The sequence below is a fragment of the Balaenoptera acutorostrata genome, chromosome 10, assembly GCF_949987535.1.
Source record: "Balaenoptera acutorostrata chromosome 10, mBalAcu1.1, whole genome shotgun sequence".
NCBI classification, from domain to species: Eukaryota; Metazoa; Chordata; class Mammalia; order Artiodactyla; family Balaenopteridae; genus Balaenoptera; species Balaenoptera acutorostrata.
The window spans coordinates 95,359,044-95,382,772 of record NC_080073.1 but is presented as its reverse complement, the minus strand read 5'-3'; the positions used below and the strand labels follow the sequence as shown (position 1 = coordinate 95,382,772).

The 23,729-nt window shown below is 38.8% G+C and overlaps 1 protein-coding gene across 1 annotated transcript in view; it reads right to left on the bottom strand.

The window, feature by feature from the left end:
- Window positions 1–23,729, bottom strand: part of DTNBP1 (dystrobrevin binding protein 1) — a 121,872-nt gene that overhangs the window by 56,556 nt on the left and 41,587 nt on the right. Inside the window, exons 6-7 of the mRNA XM_057555284.1 lie at window positions 23,172–23,304; window positions 9,840–9,862 (exon numbers count right to left, since the gene is read on the bottom strand). Of these exons, the coding sequence (XP_057411267.1) occupies window positions 9,840–9,862; window positions 23,172–23,304 (156 nt within the window). The remainder of the gene's footprint in view (window positions 1–9,839; window positions 9,863–23,171; window positions 23,305–23,729) is intronic.

Sequence of the window (23,729 nt, the reverse complement as noted above, 5' to 3'; positions counted from 1 at the left end):
ATTTTAAAAATGATACAAATGAACTCATTTACAAAACAGAAACAGACTTACAGATTATCGAAAACAAACTTATCGTTACCAAAGGGGAAACATGGAGGGGTGGGAAGGGACGATAAATCAGGAGCTTGGGATGAACATACACACACTACTATACATAAGATAGATGACCAACAAGGACCTGCTGTATAACACAGGGAACTCTACTCAATATTCTGTGATAACCTATATGAGAAAAGAATCTAAAAATGAATGAAAATATGTATGCATAAAACTGAATTATCTTGCTATACCCCAGAAACTAATACAATATTGTAAATCAACTATACTCCAGTAAAGCTAAATTAAAAAAAAAATCCTGCACATTACAATAACAAGGGTAAATGAATTTGGGAACAAACAATTCACTCTGGGTAGAAATGAAAGTATTTGGCTGTACTGGTGAGTAGCCTATCAGCCACGAGCATTCAGCACGCTGTGGTATCAGTCAGTTTGTTTTACAGAGAAAATGGAGAGTGACAGTTAATTTGGTAAGGCACATAAGTGAAAGGAAAAGAACAAGTTCGCATATTAAAGCCATATTAAGTTGGGAATGTTATGGAGATAAGAACAGTAACCAAGCCTAGATGTCCTCACCTCTACTCTTTTCAGTGCCACGATATTTCTAGACTTATACTTAAGAGTGATTAAGATTCATATATGAAATGACAATCTATTTTAAAAATTAAACTGGAAAAATGATGAAAATCCCTAAATAACAGACACATCTATTCGTGGCCAATTTCCTATGTCTTTAAGGACTGCGAAAAACTTACCTACTCTACATGTAGTTACAATGATTGTGTTCCTTCCCCACTGAAAATAAAAAATAAGACTTTTAAGATCCTACCCACCTTTTTATATTGTAATAATATTCAAGTGACTATCACTAAAGAGTTTAAATGAATACAGTATTTGGGGGAACAGAGAAAACCTTCGTGTTGCCAATATTTTAAAAAACAAATAACAATTAGTTTCAACAATACTGTAGAGATTTGCTAAGTATTTCACAAGTGCAAGGTGAACTTAACTCATTAACCTCAATGGAGTACAGAAGGAAGAACCCAGAACTCAGTGGATCATACTGATCTACGTTACTAACTTTGAGGGTTACTAATTTTGCCTTTTTGTCTCCCAAAGTTAGCTCTTCCCCAACTTAGCAAAAAGCTTCTAAATATAACTACAAGTGGAATAAAACAATTGGAGGAAGTAAAACCTTTTGTTTTCCTGCAACATATAAAGGAAAAACAAAGGCAAAAGCAATGTTCAAAAAATAAGCAATTGTTATAATATGTTTGAATGAATTCTTTTCCTCCACTAATGTCTTGGAAGAGCAGTTATATTTCTTTTTTTCTTATTAGATGCTACTCACACTTTTGAAATATTAGCAAAACACTCAAGAGGCAGAGCTTGGTTCAAGATGGCGGAGTAGAAGGACCTGCTCTCACTCCCTCTTGCGAGAACACTAGAATCACAACTAACTGCTAAACAATCATCGACAGGAAGACACTGGAACTCACAAAAAAAGATACCCCACATCCAAAGACAAAGGAGAAGCCACAATGAGACGGTAGGAGGGGTGCAATCACAATAAAATCAAATCCCATAACTGCTGGGTGGGTGACTCACAAACTGGAGAACACTTATACCACAGAAGTCCACCCACTGGAGTGAAGGTTCTGAGCCCCATGTAAGGCTTCCCAACCTGCGGGTCCGGCAAAGGGAGGAGGAATTCCTAGAGAATCAGACTTCGAAGGCTAGCAGGATTTGATTGCAGGACTTCGACAGGACTGAGGGAAACAGAGACTTCACTCTTGGAGGGCACACACAAAGTAGTGTGAGCATCGGGACCCAGGGGAAGGAGCAGTGACCCCATAGGAGACTGAACCAGACCTACCTGCTAGTGTTGGAGGGTCTCCTGCAGAGGCAGGGGGTGGCTGTGGCTCACCATGAGGACAAGTACACTGGCAGCGGAAGTTCTGTGAAGTACTCCTTGGCGTGAGCCCTCCTGGAGTCTGCCATTAGCCTCACCGAAGAATCCAGGTAGGCTCCAGTGTTGGGTCACCTCAGGCCAAACAACCAACAGGGAGGGAACCCAACCCCACCCATCAGCACACAAGCAGATTAAAGTTTTACTGAGCTCTGCCCACCAGAGCAACAGCCAGCTCTACCCACCACCAGTCCCTCCGATCAGGAAACTTGCTTAAGCCTCTTAGATAGCCTCATCCACCAGAGGGAAGACAGCAGAAGCAAGAAGAACTACAATCCTGCAGCCTGTGGAACAAAAATCACATTCACAGAAAGACAGACAACATGAAAAGGCAGAGGGCTATGTACCAGATGAAGGAACAAGATAAAACCCCAGAAAAACAACTAAATGAAGTAGAGATAGGCAACCTTCCAGAAAAAGAATTCAGAATAATGATAGTGAAGACGATCCAGGACCTCTGAAAAACAATGGAGGCAAAGATCTAGAAGATGCAAGAAATGTTTAACAAAGACCTAGAAGAATTAAAGAACAAACAAACAGAGATGAACAATACAATAACTGAAATGAAAAATACACTAGAAGGAATCAACAACAGAATAACTGAGGGAGAAGAATGGATAAGTGACCTGGAAGACAGAATGGTGGAATTCACTGCTGCAGAACAGAATAAAGAAAAAAGAATGAAAAGAAATGAAGACAGCCTAAGAAACCTCTGGAACAACATTAAATGCAACAACATTCGCATTATAGGGGTCCCAGAAGGAGAAGAGAGAGTGAAAGGACCCAAGAAAATATTTGAAGAGATTACAGTCGAAAACTTCCCTAACATGGGAAAGGAAATAGCCACCCAAGTCCAGGAAGTGCAGAGAGTCCCATACAGGATAAACCCAAGGAGAAACACGCCGAGACACACAGTAATCAAATTGGCAAAAATTAAAGACAAAGAAAAATTACTGAAAGCAGCCAAGGAAAAACGACAAATAACATACAAGGGAACTCCCATAAGGTTAACAGCTGATTTCTCAGCAGAAACTACAAGCCAGAAGGGAGTGGCATGATATACTTAAAGTGATGAAAGGGAAGAACCTACAACCAAGATTACTCTACCCGGCAAGGATCTCATTTAGATTTGATGGAGAAATCAAAAGCTTTACAGACAAGCAAAAGCTAAGAGAATTCAGCAACACTGAACCAGCTCTACAACAAACGCTAAAGGAACTTCTCTAAGTGGGAAACACAAGAGAAGAAAAGGACTTACAAAAACAAACCCAAAACAATTAAGAAAATGGTCATAGGAACATACATATCAATAACTACCTTAAACGTGAACGGATTAAATGCTCCAACCAAAAGACACAGGCTTGCTGAATAGATACAAAAACAAGACCCATATAATATGCTGTCTACAAGAGACCTACTGCAGACCTAGGGACACAGACAGACTGAAAGTGAGGGGATGGAAAAAGATATTCCATGCAAATGGAAATCAAAAGAAAACTGGAGTAGCAATACGCATGTCAGATAAAACAGACTTTAAAATAAAGAATGTTACAAGAGACAAGGAAGGACACTACATAATGATCAAGGGATCAATCCAAGAAGAAGATATAACAATTATAAATATATATGCACCCAACATAGGAGCACCTCAATACATAAGGCAACTGCTAACAGCTATAAAAGAGGAGAAGCGACAGTAAAACAATAACAGTGGGGGACTTTAACACCTCACTTACACCAATGGACAGATCATCCAAAATGAAAATTAATAAGGAAACAGAAGCTTTAAATGACACAACAGACCAGATAGATTTAATTGATATTTATAGGACATTCCATCCAAAAACAGATTACACTTTCTTCTCAAGTGCGCATGGAACATTCTACAGGATAGATCACATCTTGGGTCACAAATCAAGCCTCAGTAAATTTAAGAAAATTGAAATCATATCAAGCATCTTTTCTGACCACAACGTTATGAGATTAGAAATCAATTACAGGGGAAAAAAACCCGTAAAAAACACAAAAACATGAAGGCTAAACAATACGTTACTAAATAACCAAGAGATCACTGAAGAAATCAAAAAATACCTAGAGACAAATGACAATGAAAACACGACGATCCAAAACCTATGGGATGCAGCAAAAGCAGTTCTAAGAGGGAAGTTTATAGCTATACAAGCCTACCTCAAGAAACAAGAAAAATCTCAAGTAAACAATCTAACCTTACACCTAAAGGGGCTAGAGAAAGAAGAACAAACAAAACCCAAAGTTAGCAGAAGGAAAGAAATCATCAAGATCAGAGCAGAAATAAATGAAACAGAAACAAAGAAAACAATAGCAAAGATCAATAAAACTAAAAGCTGGTTCTTTGAGAAGATAAACAAAATCAATAAAGATAAACTCCTCAAATCAATAAAATTAGAAATGAAAAAGGAGAAGTTACAACAGACACCACAGAAAAACAAAGCATCCTAAGAGACTACTACAAGCAACTCTATGCCAATAAACTGGACAACCTGGAAGAAATGGACAAATTCTTAGAAAGGTATAACCTTCCAAGACTGAACCAGGAAGAAACAGAAAATATGAACAGACCAATCACAAGTAATGAAATTGAAACTGGGATTAAAAATCTTCCAACAAACAAAAGTCCAGGATCAGATGGCTTCACAGGTGAATTCTATCAAACATTTAGAGACGAGCTACCACCCATCCTTCTCAAACGCTTCCAAAAAATTGCAGAGGAAAGAACACTCCCAAACTCATTCTATGAGGCCACCATCACCCTGATACCAAGACCAGACAAAGATACTACAAAAAAAGAAAATTACAGACCAATATCACTGATGAATATAGATGCAAAAATCCTCAACAAAATACTAGCAAACAGAATCCAACAACACATTAAAAGGGTTATACACCATGATCAAGTGGGATTTATCTCAGGGATGCAAGGATTCTTCAATATATGCAAATCAATCAATGTGATACACCATATTAACAAACTGAAGAATAAAAACCATATGATCATCTCCATAGATGCAGAAAAAGCTTTTGACAAAATTCAACACCCATTTATGAAAAAAACTCTCTAGAAAGTGGGCATAGAGGGAACCTACCTCAACATAATAAAGGCCATATACGACAAACCCACAGCAAACATCATTCTCAATGGTGAAAAACTGAAAGCATTTCTTCTAAGATCAGGAACGAGACAAGGATATCCACTCTCATCACTATTATCCAACATAGTTTTGGAAGTCCTAGCCATGGCAATCAGAGAAGAAAAAGAAATAAAAGGAATATAAATTGGAAAAGAAGAAGTAAAACTGTCACTGTTTGCAGATGACATGATACTATACATAGAGAATCCTAAAAATGCCACCAGAAAACTACTAGAGCTAATCAATGAATTTGGTGAAGTTGCAGGATACAAAATTAATGCACAGAAATCTCTTGCATTCCTATACATTAATGATGAAAAATCTGAAAGAGAAATTAAGGAAACATTCCCATTTACCATTGCAACAAAAAAGAATAAAATACCTAGGAATAAACCTACCTAGGGAGACAAAAGGCTTGTATGCAGAAAACTATAAGACACTGATGAAAGAAATTAAGGATGATACCAACAGATGGAGAGATATACCATGTTCTTGGACTGGAAGAATCAATATTGTGAAAATGACTACACTACCCAAAGCAATCTACAGATTCAGTGCAATCCCTATCAAACTACCAATGGCATTTTTTACAGAACTAGAACAAAAAAATCTTAAAATATGTATGGAGACACAAAAGACCCCGAATAGCCAAAGCAGTCTTGAGGGAAAAAAACGGATCTGGAGGAATGAGACGCCCTGACTACAGACTATACTACAAAGTTACAGTAATCAAGACAATACAGTACTGGCACAAAAACAGAAATATAGGTCAATGGAACAAGACAGAAAGCCCAGAGATAAACCCACACAACTATGGTCAACAAATCTGTGACAAAGGAGGCAAGGATATACAATGGAGAAAAGACAGTCTCTTCAATAAGTGGTGCTGGGAAAACTGGACAGCTACATGTAAAAGAATGAAATTAGAACACTCCCTAACACCAAACACAAAATTAAACTCAAAATGGATTAGAGACCTAAGTGTAAGACCAGACACTATAAAACTCTTAGAGGAAAACATAGGAAGAACACTCTTTGACATAAATCACAGCAAGATCTTTTTTGATCCACCTCCTAGAGTAATGGAAATAAAAACAAAAATAAACAAATGGGACCTAATGAAACTTCAAAGCTTTTGCACAGCAAAGGAAACCATAAACAAGATGAAAAGACAACCCTCAGAATGGGAGAAAATATTTGCAAACGAATCAACGGACAAAGGATTAATCTCCAAAATATATAAATAGCTCAATATTAAACAGCTCAATATTAAAAAAACAAACAACCTAATCAAAAAATGGGCAGAAGACCTAAATAGACATTTCTCCAAATAAGACATACAGATGGCCAAGAAGCACATGAAAAGCTGCTCAACATCACTCATTATTAGAGAAATGCAAATCAAAACCACAATGAGGTATCACCTCACACCAGTCAGAATGGGCATCAGCAGAAAATCTACAAACAACAAATGCTGGAGAGGGTGTGGAGAAAAGGGAACCCTCTTGCACTGTTGATGGGAATGTAAATTGATATAGCCACTATGGAGAACAGCATGGAGGTTCCTTAAAAAACTAAAAGTGGAACTACCATATGACCCAGCAATCCCACTACTGGGCATATACTCAGAGAAAACCATAATTCAAAAAGACACATGCACCCCAATGTTCATTGCAGCACTATTTACAACAGCCAGGTCATAGAAGCATCCTCAATGTCCACTGACAGATGAATGGATAAAGAAGATGTGGTACATATATACAATGGAATATTACTCAGCCATAAAAAGGAACGAAACTGGGTCATTTGTAGAGACGTGGGTGGACCCAGAGACTGTCATACAGAGTGAAGTAAGTCGGACAGAGAAAAACAAATATTGCACATTAACGCATATATGTGGAACCTAGAATAATGGTACAGATGAACCAGTTTGCGGGGCAGAAATTGAGACACAGATGTAGAGAACAAACGTACGGACACCAAGGGGGGAAAGCCGTGGAGGGGTGGGGGTGGTGGTGTGATGAATTGTGCGATTGGGATTGACATATGTACACTGATGTGTATAAAATGGATGACTAATAAGAACCTGCTGTATAAAAAAATAAATAAAATTCAAAAATTAAGGGCTTCCCTGGTGGCGCAGTGGTTGAGAATCTGCCTGCTAATGCAGGGGACACGGGTTCGAGCCCTGGCTTGGGAAGATCCCACATGCCGCGGAGCGGCTGGGCCCGTGAGCCACAACTGCTGAGCCTGCGCGTCTGGAGCCTGTGCTCCGCAACGAGAGAGGCCGCGACGGTGAGAGGCCCGCGCATCGCGATGAAGAGTGGCCCCCGCTTGCCACAACTGGAGAAAGCCCTCGCACAGAAACGAAGACCCAACACAGCCAAAAATCAATCAATCAATCAATCAATCAAAACATACGCATCTGATTCAAGATCCTCATTAAAAAAAAAAAAAAAAAAAAAATTAAAAGAAAAACACTCAAGAGGAAAGAATTTTCAATGAATATTAGTTCTTTAAAAAACTAGATATGATACAATAATCAGTTTAGCGTTTGTTCAAATTTGAGAGCTTTAATTGGCCTGTGGGTGGGTTGGATGTGCTGTTAAATATTGTGCATAATTAGGGATGTGTGTATAAACAAGATATTTCAGCATAAATTGAATTATTCTATCTGGTAATATGTAACACTATCTAACCTTTTGCAAACTACTGGTCTCCTTTTTTTCTGTGAATACTGTCATACAAAAAAAAAAAAATGCCTCAGTACTGAGATGCAAGCAAAGTTGACATTTTGCATAATCTGTGTCCCTGCCTGCCTTTTAATATTAACTTGCTTTTTTTCTTCTCCTAACATGATATAAGAAGATGCTAGTAGACTAAAAGAAAAGGAGAGGGAAAATAATATTTTATGAGGATTTCAAATCTTATTTTAAACCAATGAGGAAAAATAATGTACATGAGTTGTGGTTCACAAATTGATTAAGAATAATGGTGTAGCCATGATAATACATCACATGATCATTTAACATGGCCCTCAACAAACTGACCATGAACTTAATCATTTACTATAACTGTAGTCAGTCAAATAGAAACTCAGCCAAAACAAGTCTGTCTGATTATAGTCATAGTAGGAATAAGCTTTTATACCTTTTACCTTGCGGATTACTTATTTTCTCTAACACATCCAAATAAATCATACACATGAACAATTCAACTGTAAATAATATACTGGAAAATCTTTAACCAGTAACTCTAAAAGTCAATACTAGCTTATATATGAAACATAATAAGCAATAATTCAAAGTCTTCTTGGTTACTGAAATTCTCTGAGAAAAGAAATTTCACTACTCAATTGCTAACGAGTAATCGAAAAGTGGTGAATTGGAAGGGCTTTGAGCTGTTGGAAAGTTTGTGGTTTTCCCTATTTTTCACAAGTGTTTCCCCATAACCAGTAAGGGTCAACGTGGCCAAGAATGATTCTTCAGTGCCCACCTGAAATAGTTCCCTAAAATTAAAAAGCAATGCTGGGCACTTTTAGTATCTCAGAATATAGTTCATCAAAGCTTCATTAAAGCTTGTAATTTTACAGATTGAGAAACTAAGGCTGAAAAAGATAGGGAGACTTATCCAAAGTTACAAGATGGTGGCAGAGCATGACCCAGCACTGAAAACCTCGCAGGAGGTTCATGTGACTCTGGGTCAACTGCAGGGCCACCTCTTTGCCTTTATCACCATGGCCTCTCCATCTGGCCCAGGCTCAGCACAACAGAAACCAGAATCTTCTTAAATTATGATTCTCTGGGACTTCCCTGGTGGTCCAGTGGCTAAGACTCCATGCTCCCAATGCAGGGGGCCCGGGTTCAATCCCTGTTCAGGGAACTAGATCCCACATGCCACAACTAAGAGTCCACATACTGCAACTAAAGACCCTGTGTGCCACAACTAAGACCTGACCCTGCACAGCCAAATAATAAATAAATAAATGTTTAAAAAAAAAACCCAGGGACTTCCCTGGTGGCGCACTGCATAAGAATCCGCCTGCCAATGCAGGGGACACGGGTTCGATCCCTGGTCTGGGAAGATCCCACATGCTGCGGAGCAACTAAGCCCCGTACACCACCACTACTGAGCGTGCGCTCTAGAGCTCACGAGACACAACTACTGAAGCCCACGTGCCTAGAGCCCGTGCTCCACAACAAGAGAAGCCACTGCAATGAGAAGCCCGCACACCGCAACGAAGAGTAGCCCCCCTCGCTGCACCTAGAGAAAGCCCGCGCGCAGCAACAAAGACCCAACACAGCCAAAAATAAATAAATAAATTTATAAAAAAAAACAAAAACAAAAACCCAAAACACTATGATTCTCAACAACCTCAAAGTTAGCGCTGTGTCTCCTAACATATTACTTATAATGTCATTAGCAGAAACTCTCACTTGGTACATGTGTTACAGCTAAAAAAGAATATCAAAACCACTTGTGATTAAATAAAATTTACAAAAACAGTATTAAGCAAACTTTTATTTTCTGATGTAAATTGTCTGATTTAAAGAAAAAGGAATGCATTCTTTCATCATCATCAAGAGAACATCTGACATCAATTAACTCTCATCTACTTTAAAGTGAAGAATTAAACACAAAATTACCTTTGAAGGTTTCAAGTTCCTTCCTGTAGGAAAAAAAAGATATAAATTTATTAATCTATTCCCCATGGAAACTGCTCTTAGATTATAAAATTTTAAGTACTTCAAATGCCCAGAGTGGTATTTCTAGATGCTCACATGTCAATTATACTTCAGTAAAATTATCAGTACAATTAGCCTAAAGCTACTATTTTCAGTTTTTCTGCTATTACCCTATTAATGGCTCAAAAAAGTTCTACCAAAATTTAAACTGTTAAAACACTGAAACACTTATAAGACGACATAGAGCATTTTAATGCCAGCTAGGAACCATCTAGTATATATAAGAATCAGTTTATAAAAGCACTTAACAATTTTCCCTCCACTGATAAATATTAAACAACAGATTTTTAAAATCTTTAATTAAAAATCATCCGGAATAGGATCAGTGTTTTCCCCTTTTAAACGAAAGGGGAGAGCATATATCAAAGGATTGAAGTCCATAGATCATCCTGACACAAAAGGGCCAAGGCTCCAGAAAATCCTCTGGTTTGTAATTTTGGCAGCGTCAATTAGCGATGCTGAAACACAAAGTTTCCTGGGGAAGTGTAAAGCCAGGGAAAATAGATGATCATATAACAAAACATTTTTTTAAAAATAAATCTATTTATTCATTCATTCATTCATTTATTTATGGCTGTGTTGGGTCTTCGTTGCTGTGCATGAGCTTTCTCTAGCTGTGGCAAACGGGGGCTACTCTTCGTTGTGGTGTGCAGGCTTCTCACTGCAGTGGCTTCTCTTGTTACACAGCATGGGCTCTAAGCACGCGGGCTTCAGTAGTTGTGGCACACGGGCTCAGTAGTTGTGGTTCGCGGGCTCTAGAGCGCAGGCTCAGTAGTTGTGGCGCATGGGCTTAGTTGCTCCACGGCATGTGGGAATCTTCCCGGACAAGGGCTCAAACCTGTATCCCCTGCATTGGCAGGCGGATTCTAAACCACTGTGCCACCAGGGAAGTCCCCATAATACAAAACATTTTTGACAAAGAAGTCAAAAGCAAGTTTTTTTCAGGTTTTCCTTCATAATTCTGTAATTATATTTTTCTCATTATCAGTACTAATAATTTTGAGGAGGCAAATTCATTTAGTAAAGGTTTGTTATCCCACTCAAAATATGAGACGTTCATCTTTTATTTGCATGTACGTTTTACTAAAAATCTAGAGCTATTTTTGATTCTCAAATCAGTATTCCACATTGCTAATTACAATACCTCTCATGTTCCAAAACAATTGACTACAATGAACAGCTGGCTGGTGGAACCGGCAAGCTGCCACTGAAAAGCCAATATTCTTGTAACAGCCAAGGGAAGGTTCTTAAATCAGATGGTCATCTCACCCCTCTTTTTTTTCTAAAAATACCAACTCATGATAATATTGCCCCAGCACCAGAGTTCATTAACTAAGAAAAAAGAATGTTATTTTCAATCCTATCATTAAAAAAAAAAAAAGTGCAATTGTTTCCCTTGAGCCAATAGCCCAGCTTCATTCTTAAAAGACTAGGTACAAAGTAAACATGCCTAAAACCTACTTTATACTCCAATAATGGGATGAAAGCCAAAATAGGTCTAGCGGAAAGGCAACATCTATCGTAAGAGAATATCCTGAAGAGATACCTTCAATCTACTTCTTACTGATGCCCTCGTGTGAGCAATCCCCTAAGGCCACCAAGGGGTGGACAAGATGACGAAACACTCACTTCAATTTTTTTTTTTTTTTTTTAAATATCTGTTTCTTTCTTTTTTTTTTTTTTAATGATTATTCTGTGTTTATTTTATTTATTTTATTAATGGCTGTGTTGGGTCTTCGTTTCTGTGCGAGGGCTTTCCCTAGTTGCGGCAAGCGGGGGCCACTCTTCATCACGGTGCGCGGGCCTCTCACTATCGCGGCCTCTCTTGTTGCGGAGCACAGGCTCCAGACGCGCAGGCTCAGTAATTGTGGCTCACGGGCCCAGCCGCTCCGCGGCATGTGGGATCTTCCCAGACCAGGGCTCGAACCCGTGTCCCCTGCATTGGCAGGCAGACTCTCAACCACTTGTGCCACCAGGGAAGCCCCACTTCAATATTTTAAGAAGTAATTCTTTTCTCTCTGATAACAGTCTTTAGATAGTGTCTGCCTTCCTTCTTTTAGAACATGCAGCAGTAAACAAAATTTCAAAAAAGCACCTCCTGTTTTAAAAAGGTGAAACTTGGAGTAATGATTTCAGACATTGTTTTTCCCTTACTCTCGCCCTGAATACTAAAAACCATAAAGCGAAGAATCCAGTGTCTACTTTATCAATGAGTCATTGCCCAATTGAGGGAAGCTTTCATGTGGAGTTACCATGCCCACCTTCCAACCTTCTGGCTGCCTCATCAAAGCAATGGGAATCTGCTATGAGAAAAGAGGAAAGGCCGGCAGGGTGCTCTCCCTAGACGCCTCTGTTTACAGACTGTCATGACTCACGGCAGTTCATGAAACCTCCTTTCAGAAAGTAAGCCACTCCTGTACCCAATTCCTAAAAAAGAAGACTGGCTGAGGTAGTGGTGGTACAGATAACGGTGGTTTAAGGTAAAAATCAGTACTACGGAACTTTTAAAGAACTGATAAAGGAAATCAGTAGCACCGGAAGCCTTGAAGTGTTGTAATTTTTAGGGCAAACTCCACAATGTCAGAGGTAACAGCATCTGGAAATACAGAAGATATAAGAGAAGGGAGGGAAAGGCACATCAAGCAGAGGTAACGGTGAAAGTGAAGCCCTGGAGGCTGAACATTGCGCGTTATCTTTAGGAAAGAACAAATAATTCAGAACAGCAGGCTGAATGAAGAGAAAGTAGTGGGAGATGAGGTTAAAGAGGTAGAGGATTCTGAGTGCCAGGCTAAAAGGATTTGGTTTTATTTTTAGCAGGAGAATAACTTGAGCAAATCTGTGCTTTGGGAAGAACATTCTAGCTGTGATGCATAGATGTACTAACAAGGGGGAGAGTAAAGCAGGGAGCACTCAGGAAACTATTAGAAGAGTTTGAAGAAGAGCTAATTAGTGACTGGAAAGGGCAACATAAGTGGCAATGGCAATGAAGAGAGGGAGTCCAATTTGAAAAACGCCACGGAGAAGACTCAACAGACCATGGCAACTGATGACATGGGCACAAGTACATAACCCTGAGAGTTCTAGTCTGGATCACTGGAAGGAAAGGGAATTCGTTAACAGAAAACTTAGGAAGAGGAGCAGATTTTGGAGGGCAGTGCATGAGTTCAGTTTGGAACTTAATGAAATAATCTGGAAGGTAGGAAACCTAAGGCTGGCGATGCTGAAAGACATGACTCCCCTCCCCTGTAACCCGCTCAGGGATTCAGCTCCCCCACTGCCTGTTCAGTCCTGAACCTACTCCAGCTTGGCTTCCAGACCCCACCACTGCACAGTGAGGGTCACCAGCAATCACCAAGCTGCCGAAGGCAATGCTCACTCTCAGTTTTCATCCGAATCCCTCAGCAGAATTTGATTGAGAAAGTTTTCTCTAGTTTTTCTCCTTCTCCCTCAGCTCCTTCTGCTACTTCTCTACCCTTTCCAGACGACCACTAGATGCTGGAGCTCCGCCAGCCTGGTCCTGGGCCCTCTGCGTAACTTACATTCTCTCACAAGGCAATTCATTCAGCTATGCAGCCTTAAATACCATCCACATACTGACTTCCTGATTTATACTTCCTGTCTTGATCTCTTCTTTGAGCTCCAGACGCAAATGCAACTGCCTATTTGAGAGCTCTGCTCAAAGTGGAGCAGGCTTCCCAACAATACCTGCAAGAGAGCCTGTTAGGGCTTCCCTGGTGGCACAGTGGTTAAGAATCCATCTGCCAATGCAGGGGACACAGGTTCGAGCCCTGGCCTGGGAAGATCCCACATGCCGCAGAGCAACTAAGCCCATGCGCCACAACTACTGTGCTCTACTGTGCTCTACAGCCCGTGAGCCACAACTACTTAGCCCGCGTGCCACAACTACTGAAGCCCGCGCGCCTAGAGCCCATGCACCGCAACAAGAGAAGCCACCACAATGAGAAGCCTGCACACTGCAATGAAGAGTAGCCCTCGCTCGCCTCAACTAGAGAAAGCCCACGTGCAGCAACAAAGATCCAATTGCAGCCAAAAATAAATAAAATAAATAAATTAAAAAAAAAAAAAGAGCCTGTTCTTCCTTCAGTCTCCCTCATCTCAACTCATGCCATTACCAAGTTCCTCAAGCTTTGGTTTATCCATCTCCCTCCTTCGCCACATCTAATCCATCAATATATCCTATTAATTCTGTCTCAAAACATATCCTGAATCCATCCATTTCTCCCCATCGTCACAACTGTCATGATGATAAATATCGTGCCTTGGGTAAATATTCATTTTCTCATACTGAATGTAATCTTTGATCATTCATTCAACAAAAAATGTACTGAGCCTTAGACACTAGGAATAATGTCAGGAATAGCAGTAGGAATAATGCTCAGGCTGGGTTATACACATTCCATAACCTCAAGGAACTTTAGGGAGAAGAGACAGAAGTAAAGCAACAGTTAGAAACTGATGTCATAGATTAGTGCTCTGATAATGCCAGCCATGCTGAGGATTTTCTAGGAATACAGAGGAGGGAGCAACTCGCACACTGTGGGTTGCTGGGAAAGGCTTCCTGGAGGAGCCAGGATTGAACTGAGTTTTGAGGGAAAGTATAACTGATGATGACAGGTAACACTGATTGAAAACATGGCAGATGCTTCACTCTTGACCATTATTACATCATACTCGCAGCTAACCAAATGAAAAAGCATAGGTGACCAGGAGTTCTAAGTTCTGGCTACTCTCCAAACTCTTATCCAAGTTCACCTTTTCCATGATGATATCCTTCACACTCAAATGGCAATCTCCCCTTACCTCAGCTCCTATAGCACTCAGGTCCATTAGTTTTATAACACCTGGTGCAGCCTTGTAATGCAGTGATCTCCATGCAGGTATCATCTCTACAATTACACTGCAGAGATCCTGAAGTGCAGAGATCATGTCTCATCCGCCCTGATCACACATGTGCACAGAGTCAGACACAACAGACACTCAGCAAGTCGTGATTATCAAGTACTGTGGCTGCAGAATGACTAAGAATAGCTGCTTCTTCAAAGAAGCCTTTGCTATGACTAGGGAGGATTTTATTCTTTATAAAAAAGTTTGACCACATAGTCTCTCATCTGATAACAATGTGTTTGCCTCTTGCAATTTCAAAAATCTGAGTCTCTTCTTTTTCAAAGTTTAATAATATTTTCAGAAGATCAAATAAGTAGAAAGAATTGAAATGCCTTCCTTTAGATTTTACCATATTTTAAATTTTACTCAATTCAGCAAAGGCCATCACAAAATTTAGCATAACAAACCCTGAAACTAAAACATTCACCAAATAACACCAGACTCAAAAATCTAATATTTCCAAAGGGCGAAACTGCTATTTAATCATTTTCTCTACAGGGGTTGAGTTATGAGGGCAGGAAAAAAAAAAAAAACCCATCACATTAATAAATAAATCTATGGAGTGTTGCAAGAAGTATATTAAATCTGTATATGTATAGAAATCAACTAAATCAGACTCACAGATGCAAACTTAATAGATTGGATCCACTGGATAAATGTCTCCATAAATACAATCATCTCACAGATGGAAGCACACTTTCTCTAAACACTAAATTGCTTCCCCAGGACAAATCCATGATAAAAACCTAACACAATGATCCTCTATGGCAAAATACCACATTCAAAATGTGAAGTGCAAAATCAACTCTCACATTTTTCTTCATATTTGAAAATGTTTAGGGGAAATTGTTTTTAAAGTATGATCAGCAATACTTTTTGTATTGAACACAGTAGAAGAGCGTCCCTTTGTTATGGCTGATGGATAGGAAAGTTCATAGGAAAGATCTTACAAGACCTCTTTCACAAAAGACCGGCTACTATTCACTATTACCCAATCTTTTGTTTCTTAGCATTCTACAGTCGTGAAAATGTGTACCCTTATGCACCTGGTGAGTTTGTGGTTAAGAGGGTAGAAAGTGGATGAAGGTGGGGCTGGGGGAGAGCGGGCCTACTTGCTTGAGGTAATTTGCACAAAACTGTATCTTAGAAGTCCCTGCTGTCATTTGTTCCTTACACAGGTACTGTGGAGGGACATGTGTTATAGAACAAGATATTTTTAATACATAGAATGGGAGGTGGCAACAACCAAGAACAGAACCCAAGAGAATAACAGAACTAAAGCATCTACAATGGCAACTAGACACTAACCTACAGTAGAGAAGAAAATTTAGGATATGAGTGTTATAGAAGTAAAAAAACGACAGTTTCAAGAGGTCAGGTAAATAAGGACTGATTTGTCAACGGGCTTAGTTACCTAAAGACCTAAGAAGAAAAATACAGGTTAAATATTTAAAGTGCATCATGGATTTGGTCTCTATGAACGTCGTAATATGACACAACCTGTATACGATCTTTCTCTGGAACAATATTTTAACTTCAGTGTGCCATGCATCTTGTCCATTCACAAGCAACCTGTTAGAATGATCTACCTTGTTGGCTATTAGATAGTTTTGTATTTCTACAAATACTCCGCAGCTTTGTTCTGGGATATAGTTAATTTACTTGGAAACAGCTTGATCTTTTTGATGCTTGCTTTTATGATTAGTTAAGCAGGTCTGGAACAGGGCTCAGTCAAGGGCTAACTGTACCCCTGCTGAAGGATACGCTCCTGAGTGCTCTACCTGGTGCCCCAGGAATTCTAAGCTTCTTCAGTCTGGCTGCTGGGCTCAGGCACAGTGTGAGGATGTGAGCACCGGGCACTGCTAACTGACCCTTTTGGATGATATTTTCCTCCTGCCTCAGGTGGTTTCCTCACATGAATTATCGGTCCTCTGCTGAATATTCAGGGGAGCTTTCTGCAGATTTTCGGTATCCTCTCTCCCTGGCACTGTGTCCTGTGAACTCTGGCTGCCTTGGGTTCCCAGGCGCTCAGCTGTTCTTCAGTTCAGAGAGTCTGCCAGGCTCGACCTGGGCCCCCTCCCTGCACTTAGCCTGGAAACTCTCAAGGCAGAACGCTGGGGAAACCACAGGGCTTGTCTCACCTGTTTCCTATCGATCAAGGATCACTTCTCTTCTTTGCCCAATGTCTTCCAAAGTGTTATTTCATTTATTTTGTCTGTTTTTTGGCTGCATCAGGTGGGAGAGTAAGTCTGGTCCCTGTTATTCCAGCTTGGGAGGATCCTTTCTGTAAAAGCACTGCCTGAAGGAAAGCTCTCCTGATCTACTTTCCATTCAGCATCCAAATGGATCTCCATGCAGAACCTCGGGAGCTAGTCATTGCCTTTCTGCCTATCTCTGTTGGACCTTCTTCTCTGTTGTTCACCTTGGAGAATGCCACTGGTTTCTTCTGTTCTATTCTCAGCAAAGCCAGGCCTGTGGCAAGTCTCCCAGGCACACCATCCTCAACACTCTGAAATGGAAGAACAGGTCAGACCCGTGGCCCACAGCCTGTCTAGTGGACAGTCAGTTCTTGAAGCTCAGGAGTTTGGTGGGTTATTCTCTAGAACATAAGCTGGTCAAATACTACTAAAGATAACATCTCAAATAAATCTGTTATGCTTTGCTTTAAAGATTTTCTAAACTTAGTCTACAGTCCACATTAACATAAAAATAAAACACAAACACAAAGAAGAGCATAGTTCCTTAGCATTAGCTGTAATACATAAAGCAAAAGGAATAATGACTTTCTCAAAATATGCCTGGGCACTGAACCTTATCAACAGAAGCAGTGCCCCCCCACTCACAGGAGTTTCTAAGAGATGACAATTAAGTTTCAAAGTCTAAATGAATCAGTGAAAAATGCTTCTAGAGTTTAGTATGCCCCAAAGCAGATTTCAAGTCCAATGGAAGACTGTGTTAAAATTATGAGTCATTTATAATTAAGCTGAAATACTAAAATCACACTGTTCTTCAAGACGTAGCTATTTTCAGAGAAATTCTGATGGTATGCTGCATACTGAAGGGGAAAACAAAGGATCCTAAAGTCTGGAAGTAAGAAATATTTTAATTAAATCACTCACATATGACTTTAACTAAATTATTATGAAAGAATCTCAATAGTCATTCTAAGGAATATTATGGTGGTACTGAAAAGATTACAAATTTAGAAGGCTGAATTTCTTTTTAGCTCTACTTCTTCATTCTTCTAAACGTATCAGTTGCTCCCCTGCTTGGAAGGCTGTCATCCTCCGTCCCCGTGTGACTGCCTCCTTACTCAGGTCTCAGCTCTCATGTGTCCTCCAGGAAGGGCCTTCCCTGCTCACCCCAGCGAAGCAACCCTCCCCACCTCTATAACGTTATTCTGTTTTATTTTCTTCAGTATAATTGTCTGAAATTATCCTTTTTTAAAATCATGTACAGGGACTTCCCTGGCGGTCCAGCGGCTAGGACTCTGCACTCCCAATGCAGGGGGGGCCCAGGTTCGATCCCTGGTCAGGGAACTAGATCCCACGTGCCGCAACTAAGACCCAGCACAGCCAAACAACCAAACAAATAAGTAAGTTAAAAATAAATAAAATCATGTACACATTTATCATCTATTTCTCCCCACACCCATGACTACAAATGCTAGCTGACTCCCGAATCTCAAAAGTCCATTTCTCTAACTGCTAGCTAGACAATGTAAATGGTCTTAGGTTCTTTATTTTGGCTCATATATTCAATATTAACGCTTCTTACTTGATGAAAAATGTATTTCCTATTGGTTATGAAAACCTATGCAAGGCATCTAGGAGTTACACTTGTATGGCTAACTCATCTTCTGAACCATATGACAACCTAACTACTGGTACCAGTACTTGTCTCTGCCTACAGCCATATTTCATCCACTATACCATGTTTTACTATTGATCAAGGCGGTGTCTATTCCTGTCCATAAAAGCTATCAGTAATAGCAATATCACTTTATACGCAGAAGAGTTATTAGAAAAGCTATTTATGGGTATCTTCCCCCTACAATTATACAGTTGCTTATATGTCACTTTCATTAGATAACCAGCTTAAAGTAGGATGTCCTTTTTCAATGCAGAAACACCTAGGTTAAACCATCTATTCAAATGTTTTTCAAGGGTAGATACACCCCTAGGAGTGTTCTAAAGCTCTATGTTTCCCTCTGCCCACACTGAGAATCTGCCATAGTAAGCCACATTACTGTTGGGATGGGTCACATCCCTCCTTTCACAGGAGGCAGGAACTTATTCTGTGCCAGGAATGCCTATCAAATATATGACAAAATATCGTATATCCGTTCTCAACTACAGATGTACTGATATCAACATCTGGGACGGATTCCACTTATTCCAATGCAACAGTCAAAAAAAAGAAGACCCTGGCCTTGATGCTGGCCCCTAAGCAGTAACATAATTTCATGTAACTCAATCTCCTCCCCAGCTCCAACAATCGCTGCCTGCCCACTCCCCAGGCTCTGATGGGAGCAGAATGAGAAAGTGCATCGGAGCCTATCGTAGACACGATTAGCACTGGAGGTGTGTGAGAAATTATCCTTCATTCCCCCACTCTCTCCATCCCCATCTAGTTGTCTGACTCAGATTTTCTGGAAAGCTACAGAGTGGGTGGACACTGTAATACATACATACATACATACATACACACACACACACACACACACACATCCAACCTTTGTATTACACATTATCTTCTTCAGAGCAAGAAAAGAAAAATCATTAGTTTAGTTTGTAGGGCCCCTTGTTAAAGAGGAAAGAGGCTTATTTTTAAGAAACTCTTCCCTTGTGGACCACATAATAAAATGTTTAATTTGGGGGCCTTTTAAAGTTTTTCAAATGGTGTAATATAGGATATCAAGTCACAGAATTTTAATATGTATTAGAGATGAATTGGTTCTGTAAGCAAGTAAGTTGTGAAATGCTGAGTCAAATTTCTCTACTATAGGAATTCAGAACCCTTAATAAACTGACATGTACTACAAAGTTCCATGAGGCAAATACAGGGTAGAGTGTTTCTGGAACTTATTGGATCATGGAATGCCAGTGGCTATCTTCTCAGTCCACTGTTCCTGTAAAACACTTCAGGGAATGTTGTAGCTAATAAAAAATTTCTAAATTCAATTTTTATGTTTATCGAAATAGTACATGTACATTCCTTAAGTCAAATAGTACCCACAAGGATTTATGATGAAGCAGATTAGTTCCTCGGCTCAGTTCTCCCCACCTTTCTGTCCTGCTTTTCGCAAGCAGCTGCATTCAACTCTTCTAGAGATTTCTTCCAGTATTTACCTCCATTATTTCTAAATAATATGCCAATGCATATATTTATTCATTTTTTCCATTTATTGACATTAGCCTTCATAATATTCCCAGTTTTGATAACCTCTAGATTGAATAAAAGTAAAAAGAAGCTTAAAATGTAAATAAGACATCTCTGAATAGTAAATATTCTACATAATTTATTATTGGAAAGATATTTTTTGATCTACATTTGACTAAATAAAACTACTTCATTCTCAATGTTGTCAACTCAAATTATTTACACTACAACTGATTGTTAATCAGCCATATATGAGTGTGTGTTGTGTGTGTGTGTATTAACTAAACAAATTGATTCCAAAAGGTTTCTTTGAAGAAGATAGTTCATCCTTTTATATGCTGAATAAAATAGGTTAAGAATTTCAGGAAGACCATGCATATACAGTCAACTAATATTTGACAAGGGAGCCAAGAATACTCACTCAATGGAGAAAAAACAGTCTCTTCGAGAAATGGTGCTTGGAAAATTGAATATTCAGGTGTAAAGACCCCTATCTTACACCACTCACAAAAATGAGCTCAAAATGGATTAAAGACTTAAATATAAGACCCAAAACAATAAAACTACTAGAAGAAAACAGTGAAAAAAAGCTCCTTATTATGGGTCTTGGCAATGATTTTTTGGATATGATACACCTAAAGCACAAGCAACAAAACAACAAATAAACAAGTGGGACGACATCAAACTAAAAAGCTTCTGCACAGAAAAAGAAATGACAAGCAAAATGAAAAGACAACCTATGGAATGGGAAAAAATATCTGCCCATCATAAATCTGATAAGGGATGAAGGTGAACTGGATGAAAGTGGTCAAAAGGCACAAACTTCCAGTTAGAAGATAAAAAGTACTAGGGATGTAATGTACAACATGACGATGACAGTTAACACTGCTGTGTGGTATAAATGAAAGTTGTTAGGAGAGTAGATCCTAAGAGTTCTCATCATAAGGAAATCCCCCCCATCCGTTTTTTGTATCTAAATGAGATGATGGATGTTGACTAAACTTTTTGTGGTACTCAATTTACAATGTATGTAAGTCAAGTCATGATGTCGTACACCTTAAACTTATACAGTGCTGCATATAAATTACATCTCAACAAAACTGGGAAAAAGAGTTTCGGAAAGATTACAGTTTATATTGATAAACAGAATTAAGCAATGTTTCATAGTCAGTACTTCCACTATTTGTATTTAGAAAGGCAAGTTAACTAGAACTGAGAATCACCAACGATTCTGTTAGCTAAATGGACCAGCTTTTATTTGGTCCTTTAAACAAAACTCTCCCTTATCTTCCATAACCCTGCAGGAAAGTATATATCATTATCTCTATTTTACAGATAAGAAAGGCAAAGATAGGTCATTTGCAAAAGGTCATATGGGTAGAAAGTGCCAGAGAAGAAAATCAAGCTTAGGTTTTCAAGGACTTTTCACAATAACCAAAACAAATCATATTACTGTTAACAATTGTGAATTAAATCAGTACTTATCATTTCAGGATAAAAATATGATTTCAAGCTAAGTCACAAGTCTAATGTCTTATTAGACAATCAGATGCAAAATACTTTGGCATTTATTAATAAATATTTATTTTATGAAGATGCTAGGAGTAACCATTAACAAATATCTACATATATAATTTTTTTCAAAGTCTTGGAAAGTCCATCAAAGTACTAGTTAATTTAAATTTCCCACCTTTGGTATTTCGCACTGAAACTGTTAGGTTTAAAACCTGTTATGCCATCTTACATTAATCTCATGCAGTCCTTGAGAAATAAAGTACATTTTATAATTTTTTAAAATTTGGCCTATCAGAACATGAAAAATTTACCATTATTTTACCTATAGATTTCAAGCTACTGATTATAAACTGGTAGTCATCAACTGGCACACTATTTTTTCCTACATATTTCAGAGTAACAGGTGCTATCAACAAATCTGTTTATCATATCTAAATTTACTAAAATTATATAATTTTTTAAGAAGTCTTTCAAATGCTAGTCAAGAAAAGCTTAACAACAGGATAAAATATAAAGAAAAGTCAACAGCTTGCCCAAGAGCAAAGAATTAGTAGAAGCCAGGACTTGGGTCTTCCGACTAATGACAGTGCTCTTTCTACTACACAATTCCTCTAAATACCTCTAAAATGATATTTCAATTATGTGAAACATGCTAAGACTTGTCCAGTACACTTTGGCTTTTACTCAGATTAAAGGTGAGGCTGTTTTCCAAACACGAAGTTGATTTTCATTTTGTAACATATAAATTATAATGTACTAATTATATCTAATAAATCTAAGTCACTGGGTGAGAATGAAGAAAAGAATGACAAATAAAATTTCATACTTCCAAATCTTATTACCCATTTCCAGTTCAGGTTAGTCCAATGAAAATAATCACCGTAATAACTACTACTGACAGAGCACACACTGCATCTGATAATGACCATCTCACTGAGCCCTCACAACAACTCTAGGAAACCGGTACAATATTATCCTCACTATAAGCTACACATGTTGAGGCTAAGAGATTCAATAACTTGCTGAAGGTCTAATAGCCAACATGTGACAAAGCTTAGCCCCTTTCCACAGCCTGAGCTTAGGTTCCTTTTCCTCCTGCTCTAAATAAAAGAGAAGAAAAGGGGAAAAAGCAGCGCAGGATCTGCCACTTGGAGAAAATGAGGTTGGGGGTTCTACTTGATTGGGAAACTGCCCATTGCACTGCTCCCCTCCACCATCTATCTCAGCCTTAGCTTTCCAGAACTCATCTCCAATAAAACAGCAACAGATAGTGGTACCCCCAAAAAAAATCATGTTTTGGAAAGCTTATTAAAGAGATTTACCTGACACCTTTGTCTTTTATCAGTCCAAACTTATAAAGAGTAGCATGTAAAGTACTACGGAAAACTTTGAGACTGAAAATGAATATCGTGGCCAATTTTTCAAACTCACCTCTTATTTTTCTTGTAATTTTCCAGGTGTTGGGACTGCATATGTTTGTATCTTTCTAATTCACACTGTCCACATAAATCCTCCAGATTCAGCAGGTGGTTTTCTACCTCCTCAAAACTAGCCTCTAAATGAGCTGAAAGTATATAAGGTCAAAAGAAGAAACAAACGTCAAAAATCAGAATCCTTGATCAAGGGGAAAAGAAAAAGTGTCCAAAAGTTAAAAGTCTGAACTGTTGAGATTGTTCTGCATTTATCTAATATTTTTATTAAACTTTCTTGAAGCAAAATAAAATGCACTAACATCAAAACATACTTCAAATTATCTTTTTTGAGTATATTTTTCTATCTCAAACGTTTTCAAAACAGAACTTTCCAGAATACTTTAAATACTTTATCAACACATCGTAAATCAACTATACTTCAATTTAAAAAATACTTTATTAACCAGGATGAGGAAACAGAGAATCCTGATTAACCTAATGTATGATATCCTAATGACCCCATATACCCCACACGAATTGGCAATTTTCATATGTGAGCATAGCAAAGTATAACTAA